The sequence below is a fragment of the Canis aureus genome, chromosome 3 (genome assembly GCF_053574225.1).
Source record: "Canis aureus isolate CA01 chromosome 3, VMU_Caureus_v.1.0, whole genome shotgun sequence".
NCBI classification, from domain to species: Eukaryota; Metazoa; Chordata; class Mammalia; order Carnivora; family Canidae; genus Canis; species Canis aureus.
The window spans coordinates 57,240,126-57,258,538 of NC_135613.1; the positions used below are offsets into that span (position 1 = coordinate 57,240,126).

The window sequence follows — 18,413 nt, forward strand, 5'->3', positions numbered from 1 at the left end:
AAGGGGGGATGGTCTCCAAAGAGAAGGGGTGCCTCTGGGTTTGACCCCAGGACCAGGACCCTGTCACATCATTACCTAAAATCCTTCAATAACTGTTTCCTAAAGGTCAAGACTAATTTCCTGGCACCACCTTCACCTGTCTTCTAGCCCCAGTTGCTCCCACTGCCCCACTGCACAGCCTCCCCAGCTGCAATGTTCTTGTCTGATGCCCAGACCAGGCCACGCTCTCCCCCCAGATCCCAGCATTGAACTCCTCTCTGTGCCTCTCTCTGCGTGTCTCTCATGAATAAATAAAAATCTTTAAAAATAAAATATCTACAAAAAATAAATACCCACAGATGGTCATATTAACAAACAAATGTCTAAGCTTATTTTTCCAAAGTTTTCATCAGATACAGAAGCTGGATCTTATTGATTCTTTTGTTGTCACTCGTTACAATAATGAGGGGTTTTTCTAAAGATTTTATTTATTAATTCATGAGAGACACAGAGAGAGAGAGAGAGGCATAGACACAGGCAGAGGGAGAAGCAGGCTCCATGCAGGGAGCCCGACGTGGGACTTGATCCGGGGTCTTCAGGATCAGGCCCCGGGCCGAAGGCAGTGCCAAACCACTGAGCCACCCGGGCAGCCCGATAATGAGGGTTTTTAAAGTATTTTTCTAGTTTCTTATTTTACTTTGGAGCTTTCCGACAGGGGAACTGCAAATGGTTATAGACATGGACACCACCCCCCCAGTTTTCTTCCATTTATCATCTTTTTTTTTTTTTTTAGATTTTATTTATTTATTCACAAGAAACACACACAGAGAAAGAGGCAGAGACACAAGCAGAGGGAGAAGCAGGCTCCATGCAGGGAGCCCGACGCGGGACTAGATCCCGGGTCTCCAGGATCACGCCCTGGGCTGAAGGCGGCACTAAACCGCTGCACCACTGGGGCTGCCCCATTTATCATCTTCTAAGTGAGCCATGAGACAAAAATCTTGAGAATTGCTGTGAATGGTTTGCTTTTTACTGTGTCTGGCTTCAGGATCTGTAATAAAGTCTGTCCAGTTAGAAAGGTGTTCATACATATTTTCAAAATTTTTTTATTTGAAAGATCGCAGAGAGCACAAGCAGGGGGAGCAACAGGCAGAGGCAGAGGGGGAAGCAGATGCCCCCTCTGAGCAGCAAGCCCAACGTGGGACTCGATAGATCCTAGGACCCTGGGATCATGACCCCAACCCAAGGCAGACACTCAACAGACTGACCCACCCGGGTGCCCCTGGCCAATATTTGCTTTAGAACAGTTTGCTCTAACTTCTTTCCTTTTGTTGTCTAAAATCTCTGTTGATTGCCATTAAATCACATTAGGTTCAAAATCGTATGTGGCTCATAAAAGGTGTGGAGCAATAGGTAGGGACACCCTCTCCTGCTCTTGGAACCTGGCTCTTCCCTGCCCCAGGGGAGACCCAAAGGATGAGGGAGGCAGCGGGAAGAGGCCCTTAGGGGGCCCGTCTAGAATAAAAGTGTCTGCCAAGGGCACAGACCATGGAAAGGTGACCCTTGGTGGGGGGGCTGGGGCTGCGGGGGTGGGATTGGAAGCGCTGGGGGGTGGGTGCGGCTCCGCAGAAGGCAGCACTCAGATGGCCACACTGTTTTCCACCAGGCTGGGCTGCAGGTACTGGTAGGGCATGTCCAGCTTTGCATTCCGGGTCTCGATTTCCTTCTCCAAAACAGCCAGCTCCTCCCTGAACTTCTTCAGCACGTCCTTGGGTCCAGGGCCTGAAAAATACTCCTCCTGGTGCTGGCCCAGAGCCACCTGGTGGAGAGAGGAAGGCAGCTGAGAGCCTGGGACCCACACGCAGCGTGGAGGGTGCGCTGCCTCCCTCACCTGCCTGCCCCTCCCGGCCCCCAGGGGCGCCCCACTGCCAGCACCATCACAGGCTGGCGGCGGCCCAGCTGCCAGGTGATGGACATCTGCAGCGAGGCCTGATGGCAGTTGGGCAGTGTTGCCATAACTGTCTCCAGTGTCACGTCCTTGGTGGTAGGAGGCGGCAGCCGCATGGTGCAGGGCGCGTTAGGGACCCAAGTGTACCAGTCCAGCTAGGGAGGGAGGGGCAGATGTCTAGAGTCAGTGCCTGCTAAGCACAGAAGGCCCTCAGCCCACCTGCACACAGCCCCTGCACCACTCCAGGTGCAAACTCCCAGCTGCCCACCATGGTCCGTACCTGGCCCAGGTGGGTGGACGAGTGCTGGCCAGTACAGGTGAATATACACATGGTGAGAAAGTGACACATCTGGTCGCGGGACTGTAAGGAGTTGGGGAACCCTGCAGGGGGTTCAGGGGAGGAACAGAAGCACAGCTCAGACACAGGGCAGTGAGGGGAGACCACAGGGGTGAGGAAGGGCACTCGGTCCTCTCAGGGTCCCTGGGCTCTGATGGCAAGCTGGGTTGGAATGGGGGTGGGGGGATCTGCTGGGAGGGTCCCACCCAGTGGGGTCCTGGTGTGGCTCCTGCTGGCCCATTACCGGTCAGGTGTTTAGCAAGCTGGCTACCATCACGTTGGTAACCACAGTGGAAATATTCACAGGACGAAAATGGGCAAATGCTACAAATCAGGACTCCCCTCTCCCACCGCCCCCCTATGCGCCTCCCCCCCACCCACCCAGGATGCTGGCTGTTAAACATTTACAAACAGCCATGGGTCTTGAGGCAGCTGGGACCTAGAGGGATTCCCAGGGCATACGATGGGACCTGTCTCTAGCTGGTACAAAAGGAATCTGGGAGGGCCTTTGGGCATTTTCACTGGGTTGGAAATGCTTCTGGAAGATTCCACAGAAATAGGATTCTAGGGAGATTCCCAAGGGAACTATGTGGTATTGGAGGTCCCAGGCAGGGGCTAGCCTTACCTTGGTCCTGAGCCCCCCGCAACCCGACCTCAGTGATCTCTCGACACCAAGTCTGCAGCTCCAGATCATCTCTCACAGCCTCGTTCGTCTTGTAGTGGAGATACACGATGCCCTGCACATAGCTGCGCCCCAGCGTGGGGGTCAGGAGGGCTGCAGCTTGCCAGGAGCCTCCGGCCCTGGGCTCCTACCCCCTCACCTGCCTGGGTCAGGGGCCCCAGCCCCCCAGCCGAGACACAGGCTGTCCTGAGTCCTCCCCACCCAGCCCTGCCTCACCCCTCCTCACCGGTAGAGGATTTCCCAAAGCCGCAGAGCATCCTGCGCATAGAAGGAAGACTCGACTCCCAGGAGCCCCCGGTCGGCCAGGTCAGTGGGAGGACAGAAGGAGCGGTAGGTTAGGAAGGCTCTAGCTCGCTGGAGCAGCTCCACGTGGCCTCCGCCACCTGTGCTCACCACCTGAGGAGCAAGGGCCAGGTGGCGTCAGGCAAATCAGCCAGCCCTAGGGTGGGGGGGGGGGGGTTGTGGAACCCAGAGCCAAGGGGAGAGTGGGCTCCAGAATGCCCCTGCCTTCCTCCTACCTGGTCGAAAACACCGTTGTCAGAGATGAGCCCCGTCCTGGCCCGAACGTTAATTTCCAAGGTGTAGCGCAGATGGGGGATGAGAAGCTGTGTGTGTGTATATATATATATAATATTTATATATTGATACATGATATGGAGATAATATTTCTATATGGATACATGATACATACATAGACAAAATTACATAAAATTTCTCCCCCTATGAAATTTTCATGCTAGGGATCCCTGGGTGGCTCAGCAGTTTAGCACCTGCCTTCAGCTCAGGGCATGACCCTGGGGTCCTGGGATCGAGTGCCGCGTCGGGCTCCCCGCAGGGAGCCTGCTTCTCCCTCTGCCTGTGTCTCTGCCTCTCTGTCTGTGTCTCTCATTAATAAATAAATAAAATCCTTTTTTAAAAAAAGAAATTTTAATGCTAGATATACTGTATCTGTTATGTACTATATGCATATATGTGTTTTATACATAAAAATAGTAAGTTTTTTGCCTCCCCAGAAGCACTTTCACCCATCTGGGGGGCATAACAGCCCCCCACTTGAGAATGCATGGCCTAACCTGCCTGCCTCCGGAACATCATCTCCTACCCTCTCCCCTTTGTCCATTCTGAATCTACTGGGTTTTTTATTGCCTTTTTTTCCCCAAGATTTTATTCTTTTTTCCCTTTGTCCATTCTACTCACCTTCTTTCTGTCCCTCAAACATCCCAGCCTTGTTCCTGCCACAAGACCTTTGATCAAATGAATCTTTCCTGACCACCGGGCCTACCCACCCTGCTCTGGTTCTCCACATTGTACTTATCACAGCTCATAGGGTCCCATACAGTCTGTATTGTCTGCTAGCCCTTAATGGAAATGAAAATCCCCATTTTCAGGACCTTGCCTGTCTTGCTTCTCACTGGCATCCAGAATCGCTCATGCCCCGTGAGATGCACCCCCAAGAAAACAAGTGAATGGGTGGACAGTCTGTGCTAATTGTCCACAATGAACTGGCTGCCAGTGTTGTCCTGAGTCCCTCTTGATAGCCTATGTGTTACTACTTTAGGATTCTTTAAAACTGGCTGAAAAAATACTTTTTGCTATTTGTATGATCCTCTCTTGTTGGACTCCTCAGTCGTTTGTGTGTACCCTTCCTATAATAGTGAATGGATATCTGTGGTTTATACATGAAACGGGTAGGACTGCTCACTCTGCCCCCCGCCCCTGACCATGGCTCCTTTTTGCCTCCCCGGGAGGACGTACCACCCCATTCAGAAGGCACAGCAGGCCGTGCTCCTGCTCCTGGCTCACTTGTCTTTCTTGGTTGGCTCTCCCCACCCTGAGAGCCCCCCCCAGGGAGGGTGCCATGGGGCCTGGAGAAAGGGGCAGGCCAGAGCGAGGCGAGTAAGGTGCTACCTTGAAGATGGGGTGTATGGACGGAAGGCACCTCATGGTGGCCACGGTGATGACCTCTGCCATCAAGTGTCCCCGCAGAAGGTGAGACTGCAGCTCGTGGATCTGAAAGTCAGAGCTACGGACCCAGCACTTGGCCAGGAGCCAGACCATCGGGGGATCCGTGGGCAGGAAAAGCGGTGGTGGAGGGCATCCCACACGTGGCAGCTGGAGCTGGAGCAGGGACAGGGAGTAGGATACCCCACACACACACACTGCGTGCCTCTCCCCTGAGGCTCCCTCCCACACTTAGCTCTGCCCACACTTGCCTGTGCTTCCTGCCCTGCAGCCCCCAGCTGGCTGCCTTCTGCAGAAATGGTTCTCTCTCCGCTCTCCCACTGGCTTCCTCTGACCTCACTTCCCCTTCGGCTTGCAGTAGGAGTGGATACCGCCTGCACACAGCTGGCTCTGCCCGCAGTCCTGAACTGTCACTGGCCACACTTTACAATCTGGATGTCCCCCTGTTACCTCAAAGTTGGGCTCTTGATTTTCCTCTTGACTTGTCCTTTCCTCTTGACTTCTGCAGGAACCTTGCCCAACTCCTTCTCCTCCTCCTCTCTCCCTGAACCCAGGCCAGTTTGATCATCCTCAGCATCACACAGCTGATCCCCACATCTGAGCCCAACCCCTCTGCCTTGGACAGTCGCTGAACCCATTGCCCAAATCCTAGGGTCTGGCATCCCCCTCCTGGGCCCCAGCCTGAACACAGGCGCCCGCCGCAGCAGCCTGCCTCGGCTTCCTGTCCTCCTGCACCCCAGCTGGGCCCCCACAGCCCGCAGGGTGTGGCCCCTCTGCCTCACACTGCTCCCCAACACCCCAGGCCAGCTGGCCCCTGAGAGTCCCTGGGGAGTCACCTGACCCTCACCTCGGTGGGGTCCTGCCTGAGGGTCTAAGTCCTGAGCCTCCTCCAAGGCTCACATCACCTCCGAAGGGCAGCCCCAGACTGCTCTGTCCTCAGTGACTTCCTCAGCCCTGAAGCCTCTTCAGACTCACCCAGCCAGTCTCTCCGGCAGCCTGGCCCTTTCCTGTGCCTTAGGCCTTTGCAGGGAGTGGGGACTCTGAATTTGCATGAGGGTCTGAGCGGGAGGACAAGCACTACTGGAGAGCAACACTGCTGGGTCCTCTCACCTGGATGACCATGGGCAACAGTTTCCCATCAGGCTGCAGTTTCAGCATGACCAGAGGGGCGGCCAGGTACTGCTGGCTGCACAAGATGACATTGGCCTTGATCCCGTCCAGCAGCACGAAGTCCGCCTCGAACAGCCTGCCTCCCTGTGTGGGGGTAGCGGGCGAGGGCTGCTGTCCTTGTGACTGTCTCTGCCAACCACTCTTCCTCCCTCCATCACTGTTCTCACTCAGGGAGGAGGCACAGAGTCACATGTCTCAGGGGTCACTCCCGATTTCTCCTGCCAAATCCCTTCTTGCCATCCAGTAGGAAGCTGCCCCCACAGTGGACCCCAAAACACAAACACTAACCACATTGCCATTTCAGTGCATGACCTCTTTAGGGCTCTTCTGTGCGTACCTGGAGCTCCTGCTCCAGCTGGATCTGCAGCTCCTCCATCCCCGGAGGGAACTTCAGGCGTGCCGGCAGCTGCCTGGAGCGCCTCAGTATCATGGGGTTAGCACCGTTGAGAAACTGGTACCCAAACAAGGCGTCTTCTTTCCAGGAGTCCCGCACCTTCTCTGGGGGTGACAGTCATAGGGATCTGAGCGCCCCCACCAAACCATCCCCAGTTGACCCCAGCCTACCACAGGGGCCCCCGCCTCTGGTCTCCCAGCCCTGGGTGCCTGGGTTGGGTTGGGTCCGAGATAAGGGCCCTGGGAGAAGCCCTGGGGTGAGGTACTAACTAGCCAACTTGCTCTGGTCACACCAGAAAATTCGGTTGAAGTCATCCAGATCATTCCAGCAAGTGAAGACATTTAAAGAGTCTTTGATGGCTAGGTCTGCCAGCCTTCAGGGAAAGAGAAGCAGAGTTTGAGAGTGATGCTCAGGATCAAACACATAAGGACAGGCACCCACCTGAGGCTGGCCCAGCCCTGTGCAGTCCTCAGCCCTTCCGCCTCCCTGGCATCCAGCCCCCCTGTTCTCACCCCTTCGCCAGCGAAGCCTCAAAATCAATTCTCTTATCTTCCAGAAATCGTTCATCTGCAGGGAGGTCAGAGATCGTGGCCCCAACGACATTCAGGATTAATCCATCCTTCCAGTTACCCCACCTGCCATGGAGAAGTGAAAGCAGACGTTGGTAGTGGGGGGGGGGGGTCAACAGCTCCCCGCGGGCGGGGTGGGGTCGGGAGGAGTGTGGGGCGCGGGAGTAGCGCTGACCGGTACAGGTTCCTCTTCTTTTCCAGCTCCTTTTCCCTGTAGTCCTTGAACAAGTCTTGAGGGTCGTCCACCACCGTCCGGCCTAGACATGGGGAGGAGAGCTTGGGCCGTGCGACCCTCCTGGTCCCGGGTCCCGCCGAGGGCGCCTCGTCAGCCCTCCCTTCCCGCTGGCCCTGGGCCTTCAGCATCACTCCCTCCTCCAACCTCCAGGCGCTGGAGGCGGGTGGGGGGCGCGCGCAGCCCTCTCCCCAACCCCGCGCCCCAGGTCCCAGCTCCCCGTGTCCTGCCTCCCTGCCCTGCTCCACACCCACCCCCCGCCCGCAGGCCTCCTCACACTCCAGCCCCACGCTCACCGGTGCCCTCGGGGAGGCTCAAGATGCCACTGCCTTCCACCCAGCGGTAGCACGGGAACGTGAACTCTTCCCCGCTGTCCCCGGGGCCCTGCACGGAGATCCAGTTGCAGAACCAGGCGTCGTCCTGAAGGAAGTGCCATTTCTGCAGTTTCACGAACAGCAACGGCCCCAGGTGCTCCTCCACGTCCACCTTGAATTCCGTCTCCTGCGACGGCAGAAGGGGCTCAGCGTCCGCGGGGCGCGCGGGAAGGGGCCCTTGGACTGAGCCTGGCTCGGGCTGGACGTCCTTCCGTGAGCTTCGGGAACGGCGCGCGGAGGGAGCCAGAAAGAGAAGGGGGCGCGCACGGGGCAGGTGGGTCGGGGAGACGCAGGGGGAACGTGGGGAGGTGCACTCCTTCCTTCTCTATTTCCTCCCTGTGGACTTCGCCTGCGCCAAGCCCCGAGCCCGGAAGGAGCGCACCTGTGCGCCTGAGACGCTGGGCTGAGGCGGCTGCTCCCCCGCGTCCCCCAGGCTGGGCTCTTTTTTTTTTTTTTTTAATGATAGTCACATGGTGGGGGCGGGGGGAGGGCAGAGACACAGGCAGAGGGAGAAGCAGGCTCCATGCACCGGGAGCCCGACTCGATCCCGGGTCTCCAGGATCGCGCCCTGGGCCAAAGGCAGGCGCCAAACCGCTGCGCCACCCAGGGATCCCCAGGCTAGGCTCTTTATTGGCGTGTCCAGGGTCTTGGATGGGTCCTGGGAACACGCGGAAGCCGCTCACAGGTTCCACGCCGGGGCCCGTTGCAAGGTGGAATGTTTGCGACAAAGCGCTCGGCTGCAGAAGGGCTGGGAAGGGCGGCGCAGAAGCGGCGAGGCGGTGGAGAGGGTGGGTGGAGGTGACCGCGTTCAAGGGCGCCCTGGCGGGCGTGGGGGTGAGAGGCGGAGCTCGGGCTGCGGAGACCGGAGGGGCCAGGAGACCCAGCAGACCGCGCCGGATTCCGGGTTAGAGGCGGAGAGGGGGAGGCGCGAGCTACCGCCGGGGGTGGGGGGCGCTAGGGGCGGGCGGAGGGCCGAGAAGCGTCCATGGGGCAGCCGGATCTGGGGGCTTGGAGAGAGCGGGACAGGCGATGAGAATTGGGGTGTCGGGGCCGAGGCGAGTCTCAGGTGGATGTGATGGGACCGGGGACGCGGGTCGGACATTCGGTGTTCTCATCTCCGCCGGCGCCCCCATCTCCACCCCATGCGGCCGAGAAAGCCCGCAGGTCGGACCCCAGCAACCGCGGAGGAGGCTTGAAACGGCAGCTTTTGAGAACAGAAGGCACCGGAGGACGGACGGCAGGTCCAAGGAAAGGCCGGGCGCGGGAACACGTCCTGAGCGCGCCCTGTGCGCGGCGTCCCGGCTGGAGGCTCCCCTGGCCCCGCGCGCGGCTCACCTGGCCCCGCGCCGGCCGCAGGCGCTTCCGGATCTCCGCTTCCCCGTGCTGGCCCACGAGCCACAGCTGCACCTGGTTTTGGGAGCCCGCGCACAGCGAGGAGCCGGTGGACACGCGGATGCGGTAGAGACCCATCCTGCCTGAAGACGAACGCGCCGTCTGCGGAGGAAGAGGACTGGACACGCCAATAAAGAGCCCAGGACCCCGCCCCTCTGAAGCCTAGCGGTCCAGGGTGTGGTGGTTCCCGGGTCTCCGACCAACCCCCGCGCACCCCAGAGCTCAGCCCAAGCCCAAGAAGGCGGGCCTGGCGGGGACCGGGGATGCGCCCCGTGTCCCGGCGGATGGAGAAGGAGGAAAGGGGAAGCAGATGAGGGTTGGGGCAGAAAACCTGCAGAACAGGTCTCCACCTGCAGGACTGGAGCAGATGGATGTCAGCAGGCGGCTGGGAAGGCCTCTCCAACCAAACACAAGCGCTGGTGCCCTGGCCACACCAAGTGGCTCACCCCTGCAAGGGTCATGCTTAGGGTTGCAGGGGAGGGTGAAGAGGTAAAGGAGAGCTGCTCCTCAGGAGCTTGTGAGTGAGGTACATCAAGGCCACTGAATTAAGTCAATCGCTTGGAACACTTGCCAGCCTTCCCTGTGCCAAACTCTGGGGCTCATTCCCTATTGTGCATCACCTGAAAAGGACTCACCTCACAAAACTTCTGTGAAGGTTAATGAGCTTTCACTCTCCTCTGTCCCCAGGGGTCAATCTAAATGTGTAGAGGAGCCAAGGACCCAGCTTGAAGAGAGCATCTCACATCTCCGACATTATTGTGAGCCATCTACAGGTTGGCGTCAGAGAATATACTCACAAACTAAGCCCAAGAGCTTGATTCAATGGGGGGTAGACCACTATGAATATCTCCAAAATGTACCTCCTGGATTTTTCTCTGAGACTTGGTAACACCAAGAGAAATTGTTGGACTTCTTTTGGCTAGAGGTTCAGAAATGAAGAAGCTGGTGTATCCAGCTGGGGTCATGGGATGAGCTGTCTCTTTTCATCATCCTCAATAAGCCGTTGTATTGGTCCAGGTCAGTGGGGGAGAAATTGTTTGAATGGGGTTTACGAGGATCCACAGTCATAGAAGATTTGTGGAAGGAGAACTTTCAGGAGCCAGGAAATGTGAGGAAATCACCTGGAAATAAATAAAATGCTCCATGCTCTGCTCATTTGAATCCGTTACAGGTAAATATTGTAAACTCCATGCAGTAAACCAGTAATTCTACAGAAAAATGGCAGAGTGTCAAGGCCACTTTTATGCAAACAGGCTTGCATGATGGACACAAACAGGGGCCCGAGCAACCCCCTGGCTGAACACAGTCACCTCCATCAGGGGACCCACCTCAAAAGAGCCATAAGCCCTAACTGACCAGTGAGCTCCTTACAACCAGGCACAGTTACCAAAAAGGGGGAGAATTCCACCCGTCCTCAGACCTCTTCACATTCTCCCCTTCAAACCAGCCCCCTCCCGCCACCTCCTGGCAGGCAGCCTCTCATCTGCTGTCCTGCACCTGCTCCCTCGAGGTGTATTCAGTAAACTCCTATCTCCTTTCTTCTGCCTCCGATGAATTCATTCCCTCCCCCACATACTGGCTTCCACTCCACATTTGGGAGCCCCCATCCAATCTAGAGACACCACATTTATCCATTTAGAGAAGTCCGTACTGAATGTAGTAAATTGGCTTTTTTCTTCAGGAAAAACTGTATTAGACTGCTTTGTAATCCCGGGTGATGCTATACTACAAGTGGACTGATGAGAAACCCTTTCCCCTAGAGATAATGTCCACCCTTAGACCTCCTCGTTCTCATGTTGTTATTTATACACATAATTAAAATGCCAAGTTAAAAAAAAAAAGCAAAGTAGGGGAGAGGCTTTCCCAGAAACCATCCATCAGCCTCTCCTTATCTATTTTGGCCAAAACTGGGCACCAAACCCAAATCCTTCAAGCTGGCAGGGGAGATGGAACCACGTGATCCCCTCAGCCTTATCAGGATTTCCCTGTGCCACACAGGGATGGGTGGACACACAAATATATGTAGGCCCCACCAGCAAATAAACAGAGATAATGGATTAGGGAGTAGGGACCCAAGGGGGTCTGCTGCAATTAGTTTGGGAAACACCTAAATGCATAATGACATTAAAAAGAGAAAAGTCACCATGAACTGTTGCCAAACAGTATAATACAGAGGAGAGGGCTTACATTGGGATTTTTTGACATTTTTATAGGTTTTAATAAGAAAGGGAATGTCACTATATATGAATGTGCTTCTCCTACATATACTTCTGTTTATAGTGAATAGAGATATATGTTCATCCCACTGGTACATTGAAGAGGATAAAAACAGACAACTGTGCGTGAGCCAAATAGTCTTGGGAAAAAATAGGAGCCATTCCAAGAACAGAAAGGACTGATCGGCACGTGTGACTACCCATGACAACCCCGCAGAAGGAGGTCCAACTATTCAACCAGCTCTGACACTCATGCTCCACGGCCAGGAAGAAACGGAGTCCTGAGATGCTGAATTAGCTAAAGTCCCAAAGAGGAGCCTTAATGTGCAAACACAACCCTCCCCTCTCCTAGAAGATGAATCCACTAGGTACCCCCTCAACCACTGCAAGACATTGATAGTGCATGCGTATTTTTATAAATCATACTAACAAAGCAAGTCAGTGGATCATCGTAATGGTAGAACAAGGGTTCTGTAAGTCTGGCCAAATGAAACTAAAGGCATACATCATTTCAGGGAGGAAAGATAGATCAAATAAGCTAACATTTACGGGGAAGATAAGCCTCAGAGCCCCAGCTCAATCTGCTGAGACCCTCAGTGCACATGAGGGTCTGAGACAATATCCTTTTGTAGGGGGTGAGGGGGCAGGACTGGGGTGGGGGTAGTATCTAACAAGATTCCAGTAATACAGAATCATCAAGAAAACATCAAAAGAAGTATTTTATCAACTTTAAGAATGTATCTTATTCCCAGAGAAAAACAAGAATGAGTAGGAGGCAATGAAGTAATGAAGTAAATCTGTGATGTTGGTGTATTTAAAACAGAGGTAAAGGTAATGACAATAAGTCTTCAATCACTTCTTTTCATTGTTAAATCTGTCACTGCAGTTTACATTGCTTAAGGAAATTTAGGTTTGTAACCAACATTCAGATTTAGTATTTATATTTCAGTGTTTTGTTTATAGATTATGTTGAATAAAGTTGAGATTAAGTAAAATACACATATAGGAGGGTTCTCTCCATAGGCAAAAAAAAAAAAAATCCTCAAACTTTGGAAACCCTATCAACAGTGAGCATAAACCCTGTCGAACAATAAGCATTTAAAAAAAAATAAGTGTACACCAAAGCATTAGCAATGATTATTACTAGGGAGTAGGAGAAGGTGGGGAAGGAACTTACATTTTTTACATCCCTTGGAATTTTTTAAAGTTTTTGCAAAAGCATGAGTCATTTTTGTAATCTCAACAATTTAATCTTGAACAAAATCCAAGGCTATAAGATACTATCCTAAAAGCACTAACTATAATCAAGCATGGCCCTAAAGGGAACCCCTGAAACTGATATTTAATTTTCTTTTATACATACAATTCAGAAAAATCTAAATGTAATGGAATGAAGCCCATCATCTGTGGAAATGGCACAAACCTAATGATTTTCTTACAAATTAAAAATGAGGTTGGGGGGGCCTGGCAGGCTCAGTCCATAGAGTGTATAACTCTTGATCTTAGGGTTGTAAGTTCAAGCCCCACATTGGGGGTAGAACTTATTTTTAAAAAAAAAAGTAAAAAAAAAATATATGTGCTTGAAGAGTTGCAAAGAAACCCAGAGGCCATTCCCAACAACTTGAGGTTACATTTTGCTGTGGTTATGACCTTGAGGGGTGAAACCCAGGCCATCTCCCCACCTTGTGGAACAGCAGTATCTATGGAGGTTATCCTTTGCCTGGCCACCATCACATGGTGAGGGCAGAGTACAGTTGAAGTTGATTTTCTCTTTAGCTCACAGGTCTCCAGAAGGAGAAGAATGTCACTCGAGATGCTATACTTGAGGAAACATTCCTGAGAAACCCTACCCATCCCAGGGCCTGATTTAGAGGATAAAATTCTGGCCTTCACATCAATGCTTAGATTAGACTTTGGGACGCCTGGAGAGGAGGTGGATCTGGGAGGAATATGTGTCACTGGGGGCTAGAGGGCATCCAGTGGTAGCCAGTCTTGAGAGTAGCCGCCAGTGATCCACACCTCACGGTACGCACACCCTCCCCAAGTATATTGGGGTTGGTCTGCACAACCAACAGAATATGGCGGACGTGATGGTATATGACTCCTGAAGCTAGGTCCTGAAAGACAGCTTGCTCTCTCTCAATCACTCCCCCTCTCTTCCCTGTCTCTCTGTCTCTTCAACTGTTTTTCTGGACAGAGTCAGCTGCCATGTCATAAGGAAAATCCAGAAACTCCATAGAAAGGTCCTCATGGCAAGGTTCTGAACCCCCCTGCCCCAAGCCAGTGAGGAACTGAGGCCTCCCACCAACAGCTGAGTGAGGGAGCCGTCTAGGAAGCAGTTCCACCAGCCAAGGTCAAGCCTCAGATGACCACAGCCCCAGCCAACATCTTGACTATAACTCAGCAGAGAGACCTGAACTGGAACCAACAGAGACTCTCAGAGACTGTGTGAGACAATAAATGTTCATTGCTCCAAGCTACTGAGTTTTGAGGTAATGGTATTGCAGCAACAAATAACTAACAGGGCCCACATACTTAATTTCTGAACCCTCAAACTCATAAGCTTCTACAAGTCAGAAAACATTATGAGGATCGTACCATCTACAAAATTAGTCCTCGCTCAGGCGTTCCTCCCTTATTAGCACCAGCCACAAACCTTGCCCATCCAACCAGCTCTCTGTGAAACTCCAAGTGTTGAGGAAGACAGAGTTCACCAAGTCCATGCAAGCACTTCTAGAAAACTGATCTATCAGCAAAGCCATTGATAAACAATGTTGATGTTGCAAGAGGGGCCACCTACCCGGGATAATTCAGACAGGGGCTGACTAGGGTTTTTGAGCACCCAGTGAGTAAGCGGCACATCACCTCAATCAAAGGGACAGGCATGGACACCCCGCAAAGCTTTTCCATGAAGGTGATGACCACTGGTCCTTTCTGTGTGTCCCCCTCTGTCCCCAAGTGACTAGAGATGGTGCCCTCAAATTAAGGGCAGAGGGGACCTTGGATGCTGACCCTACTCCTCTCTGTGGCCCCTCCCAGTTCTCATGCATTACTTTTCCCCCACAGCCATCACCTATGCATGGGAGCCCTTCTCAATCCCTTTGCATCCGGCTTTTGAGACTCAGAAATCCAAAACCCAGACTCAAATACAGTAGGCCCTGCTGAAACTGTGGAAGGAAGTGCCGGGACCATAAAAACATGTATATTAATGTATTTGGCAAGTATGATTTCATCCGAATGGGGCCCAGCGATGTCATTTAATGGGTTATAAATATTGCTCCCAACAGTCACGGAGAAAGGTGGAGGGATTTGGGAGGGCAAAGAGATTGCCAAAGGCTCTGCGCTGCATCGTGCAGTTCTTCCGATAAACCTCTGGACTTTGCATAAATTCTGTGAAATGCTTGATGGGATGTGACTTTGAGTGAAGGAACTGACTTTAGCATCTAAGTTCATTGAAAGGCCACAGAGAGATGCCACATTGGGTGATGGGATTAGAGGCAAGTATATCAAGGCTATTAGTCTGAGGACTCCCACAGAAATTTGGGGAAACTTTTGGATTTATCTAGGCCATGAAACTTGGGAGGAGGGCAGAATAAGAAAATTTTCCTTGGAATGTAAAGGACAGGGATGTCCCTAATTGGCCACCATGCTACATTTTTGGGGTCCCATTCAGGATAGTTTGAATGAAGGCAGTGTAGCCAGCTCCATGTTGGTCCTGGGCTGGGAGTGCACCCTACACACACACACACTACTGCCAAATCTTAGGTTACTGATGCCAGGGTGTTGATGCTTATGCCACATAAGCCTCTATAGTCCTAGGAAACCCACTTCAAAGACAAGGGGAAGTTGTGTAACTGCCCTGAAATCAGCCATATAGCCTGCCTTGAGGGAATGGGTGCACAATCTCAAACTGACTGTCCCAGCAGTAAGCGGTGTACACACCATTGTGTGAACTTAGAGTTCCTGAGACTAAGAAATTCTCTGGTGAAGTAACATGTGGCCAAAGACCTCAACACCCGGTATTTCCCAGCCTCTGTAGACATCCCATTCCTTAAGAGAGTGGACTTTTTTTTCAGGAAGCATTTACGCCATGCTTAAAATTGATCTACCTCCACTCTGTTCCTTCTGCTGAAACAAGATTTCACGGTCCAGTTGAAGGACACTCAGTTGTTCATATTTTTTTGGCAATTATACATAAAGGTGTTATAAAGAGCCTTGTTGTGTAAAATTAAGTATTCACTTCTCTTGGGGATCGCTGGATCATAGGGTAAGTGTACGTTTAACTTCGTAAGAAACCGCCAGTTTTCCACAGTGGTGGTACCATTTTGCGTTTCCAACAGCAGCATAGAAGAAACAAACATCACCCAGATGAGAAGAAACAGAGGCTATTTTCAGCGCTTGCTGTATTGCAATAGAGCAGGCCACCATCATTTGTGGTTGGCAGAGACTCAAAGGCAGGTGGGGTGGTTGGGAAGCTTTATGGTCAAAGAGAGGGAAAGGGAAGGTTCCAGCTCTCTTCGGATGGGAGGCAGTTGGCACGAGAAAGAGAGTTGTAGGCAGACTAACCAGAAACGGGGCATCCTATGGGATTGGTTAGGGGAGAACGTTTGTCTTTCTCCAGTTGGTGTTTAATAGGAAGCAGGGGCAAAACCTAGAGAAGCTGGCAGTTACAGACCAAGTCTTGGGGCAGTTGCTCAGAGGTTGTGGTTTGGCTTCCTGGACTGGTTGCTTCATGGGTTGTAGGCCACATTCTATCCTCTTACGTCATGCTAGCCATTGTCCTTTGGTAGACCATCTCTCACTAGCACGGTGTGAGAATTCCAGTGGCTTTGCACCCTCACCAACACTTGGTGTTATCAGCTGGGAGGATATGGAGTAGTTTGTGCCAGGTTTTGTCCAATATCAGCACAGTTTACTGTGCATTTATACCCTTCTAATGACTCACTATACTGAGCATCTTTTCATGCCCTTGTATCTGAAACTTGTCTTTTTTGGTGAAGTTCCTATTAAACTGTGGTCCGTGTTTTGTTGAGCTTTTTTTTTTTTTTTTTTTTTTTTGAGCTGTTTGTTTTATTGCTGATTCTGAAGAGTTAGTTATATATCCTAGATGTCAGTCTTATTTTTTAAAGATTTTATTTATTTAATTATTTATTTGAGAAAGAGAGAAAGCACAAACATGGGGAGGGGTAAGGGAGGGACAGAGGGAGAAGCAGGCTCCCCACTGAGCAGGGAGTCCAATGCAGGGCTTGATCCCAGGACCCAGGGATCATCACCTGAGCTAAAGGCAGATGCTCAATCTGCAGAGCCACCCAGGTGCCCTGAAATGCCAGTCTTTCATAAGAAGCCTGGTTTGCAAATATTTTCTCCCCACAAGAACTGTCGCAGGAAGCAAGGATGCTTTTTCATCTTTACAGTGCCATTAGCAGAGCTATGGTTATTTATTATTTAATTATAGTTTTAATTATGAGGACGTACACTCTATCAATCTTTTCCTTTTGTGCATCGTGCTTGCCTTTGCCTCACAAAAGGCCAAAAAACTCTCTCTTATGTCTAGAAGTTCTCTTGTTTCATAGTTTATATTTTATATCTAGGGCTGTGATTTACCCTGAGTTAACTTTTGTATGAGGTATGAGGAATCGGTCAAAGTAGGTTTTTTTTTTTTTTTAACATTGATTGATTGATTGATTGATTGATTTTAGAGAGAAAAAATGCTGCATAGGGAAGGACAGAGGGGGAGAAAAAGAATCCCAAGCAGACTCTGAGCCGAGCATAGAGCCTGATGTGGGGCTCAATCCCACAACCCTGAGATCATGACCTGAACTGAAACCGAGTTGGATGCTCAACTAACTGAGCCACCCAGGTGCCCTAAAATTGATTTTTTTTTAAAGTCATCTGTACACCCAGTGTGGTGCTTGAGCTCACAATCCCAAGATCAAGAGTCACGTGCTCCCCCTGGACTAAACCAGCCAGGTGCCCCAAAGCTGATATTTCAATGCGACATCTCTATTATCAGTTCCAATATTGCTAACCTGTCACTTGTCTCTTGTTTCCTAGGTCCTGACTACAGGTTTATTGATTTTATTGATCTTTTCCAAGAACCAGCTGTTAGTTTCTCTGAGTTTCTTTTCTTTTTTATTCTTTTTTTTTTAACTTTGCTGATTTCTGCTTATTGGTAAAACCAATCACCACATAAAAAAAATCACTACAGCTTTGTAGTATAACATGAAATCTGGGATTGTGATGCCTCTAGCTGTGCTTAGCCTTTTCAAGACTGCTTTGGCTATTCAGAGTCCTTCATGGTCCCATACAGATTTTAGAATTGTTTGTTCTAATTCCTTGAAAAATGCTGGTGGTATATTGATAAGGATTATATTAAATCTGGAGATTGTTTTGGGTAATATGGACATTTTAACAATATTTGTTCTTACAACTGATGAGCATGGAATGTATGTCCATTTGTGTCATATTCAATTTCTTTCATCCGTGTTTTACAGTTTTCAGAGTATAGCTCTTCCATTTCTTTGGTTAAGTTTATTCCTATTTTATTATTTTATTATATTTATAATAAAATATATTTTGTTATACTTATTATTGTATTTATTATTTTTATTTTTATTATTGTAAATGGGATTGTTTTCTCAATTTCTCTTTCTGCTGCATTATTCATGTCTAGAAATGCAACAGATTTCTGTATATTGATTTTATACCCTGCCACTAGGGATCCCTGGGTGGCGCAGTGGTTTAGCGCCTGCCTTTGGCCCAGGGCGCGATCCTGGAGACCGGGGATCGAATCCCACGTCAGGCTCCCGGTGCATGGAGCCTGCTTCTCCCTCTGCCTGTGTCTCTGCCTCTCTCTCTCTCTCTGTGACTATCATAAATAAATAAAAATTAAAAAAAAAAAAAGATTATACCCTGCCACTTTACTAAATGTATTTATCAGAAAGTCTTGTTTTTTTCTGATATTAATATAGTCACTATTTTTTTTCTACCAGTAGAAAACTACCATAGGAATTATGATAGATATCCCTAACCTTTCACATCCTACTTACAGCTGATATTTTTACCACTTGAAGTAAAAATCGAAGCCTTACAACTATGTGAGTCCCTTCATCCCCTTTTATGTTATACTTGTATATACTGCATCTACATACATGCACC

General features: G+C 50.9%; 1 protein-coding gene and 1 pseudogene across 1 annotated transcript; one reads left to right on the forward strand and one right to left on the reverse strand.

Moving 5' to 3' along the window:
* Nucleotides 1–1,069: 1,069 nt before the first annotated feature.
* On the reverse strand, nt 1,070–9,152 carry ALOX15 (arachidonate 15-lipoxygenase). Its single transcript, XM_077892974.1, has 14 exons — nt 8,983–9,152; nt 7,570–7,774; nt 7,217–7,298; nt 6,985–7,107; nt 6,742–6,845; nt 6,416–6,576; nt 6,019–6,162; nt 4,855–5,064; nt 3,465–3,551; nt 3,173–3,342; nt 2,890–3,011; nt 2,208–2,308; nt 1,915–2,082; nt 1,070–1,798 (listed from the first exon to the last, which is right to left on the reverse strand). Exons 1-14 carry the CDS (start codon nt 9,115–9,117, stop codon nt 1,619–1,621), a joined length of 1,992 nt encoding a protein of 663 aa, XP_077749100.1. The 5' UTR covers nt 9,118–9,152; the 3' UTR covers nt 1,070–1,618.
* Nucleotides 9,153–9,583: 431 nt separating this feature from the next.
* LOC144304579 (MICOS complex subunit MIC26 pseudogene) lies at nt 9,584–10,200 on the forward strand (annotated as a pseudogene).
* Nucleotides 10,201–18,413: the final 8,213 nt, after the last annotated feature.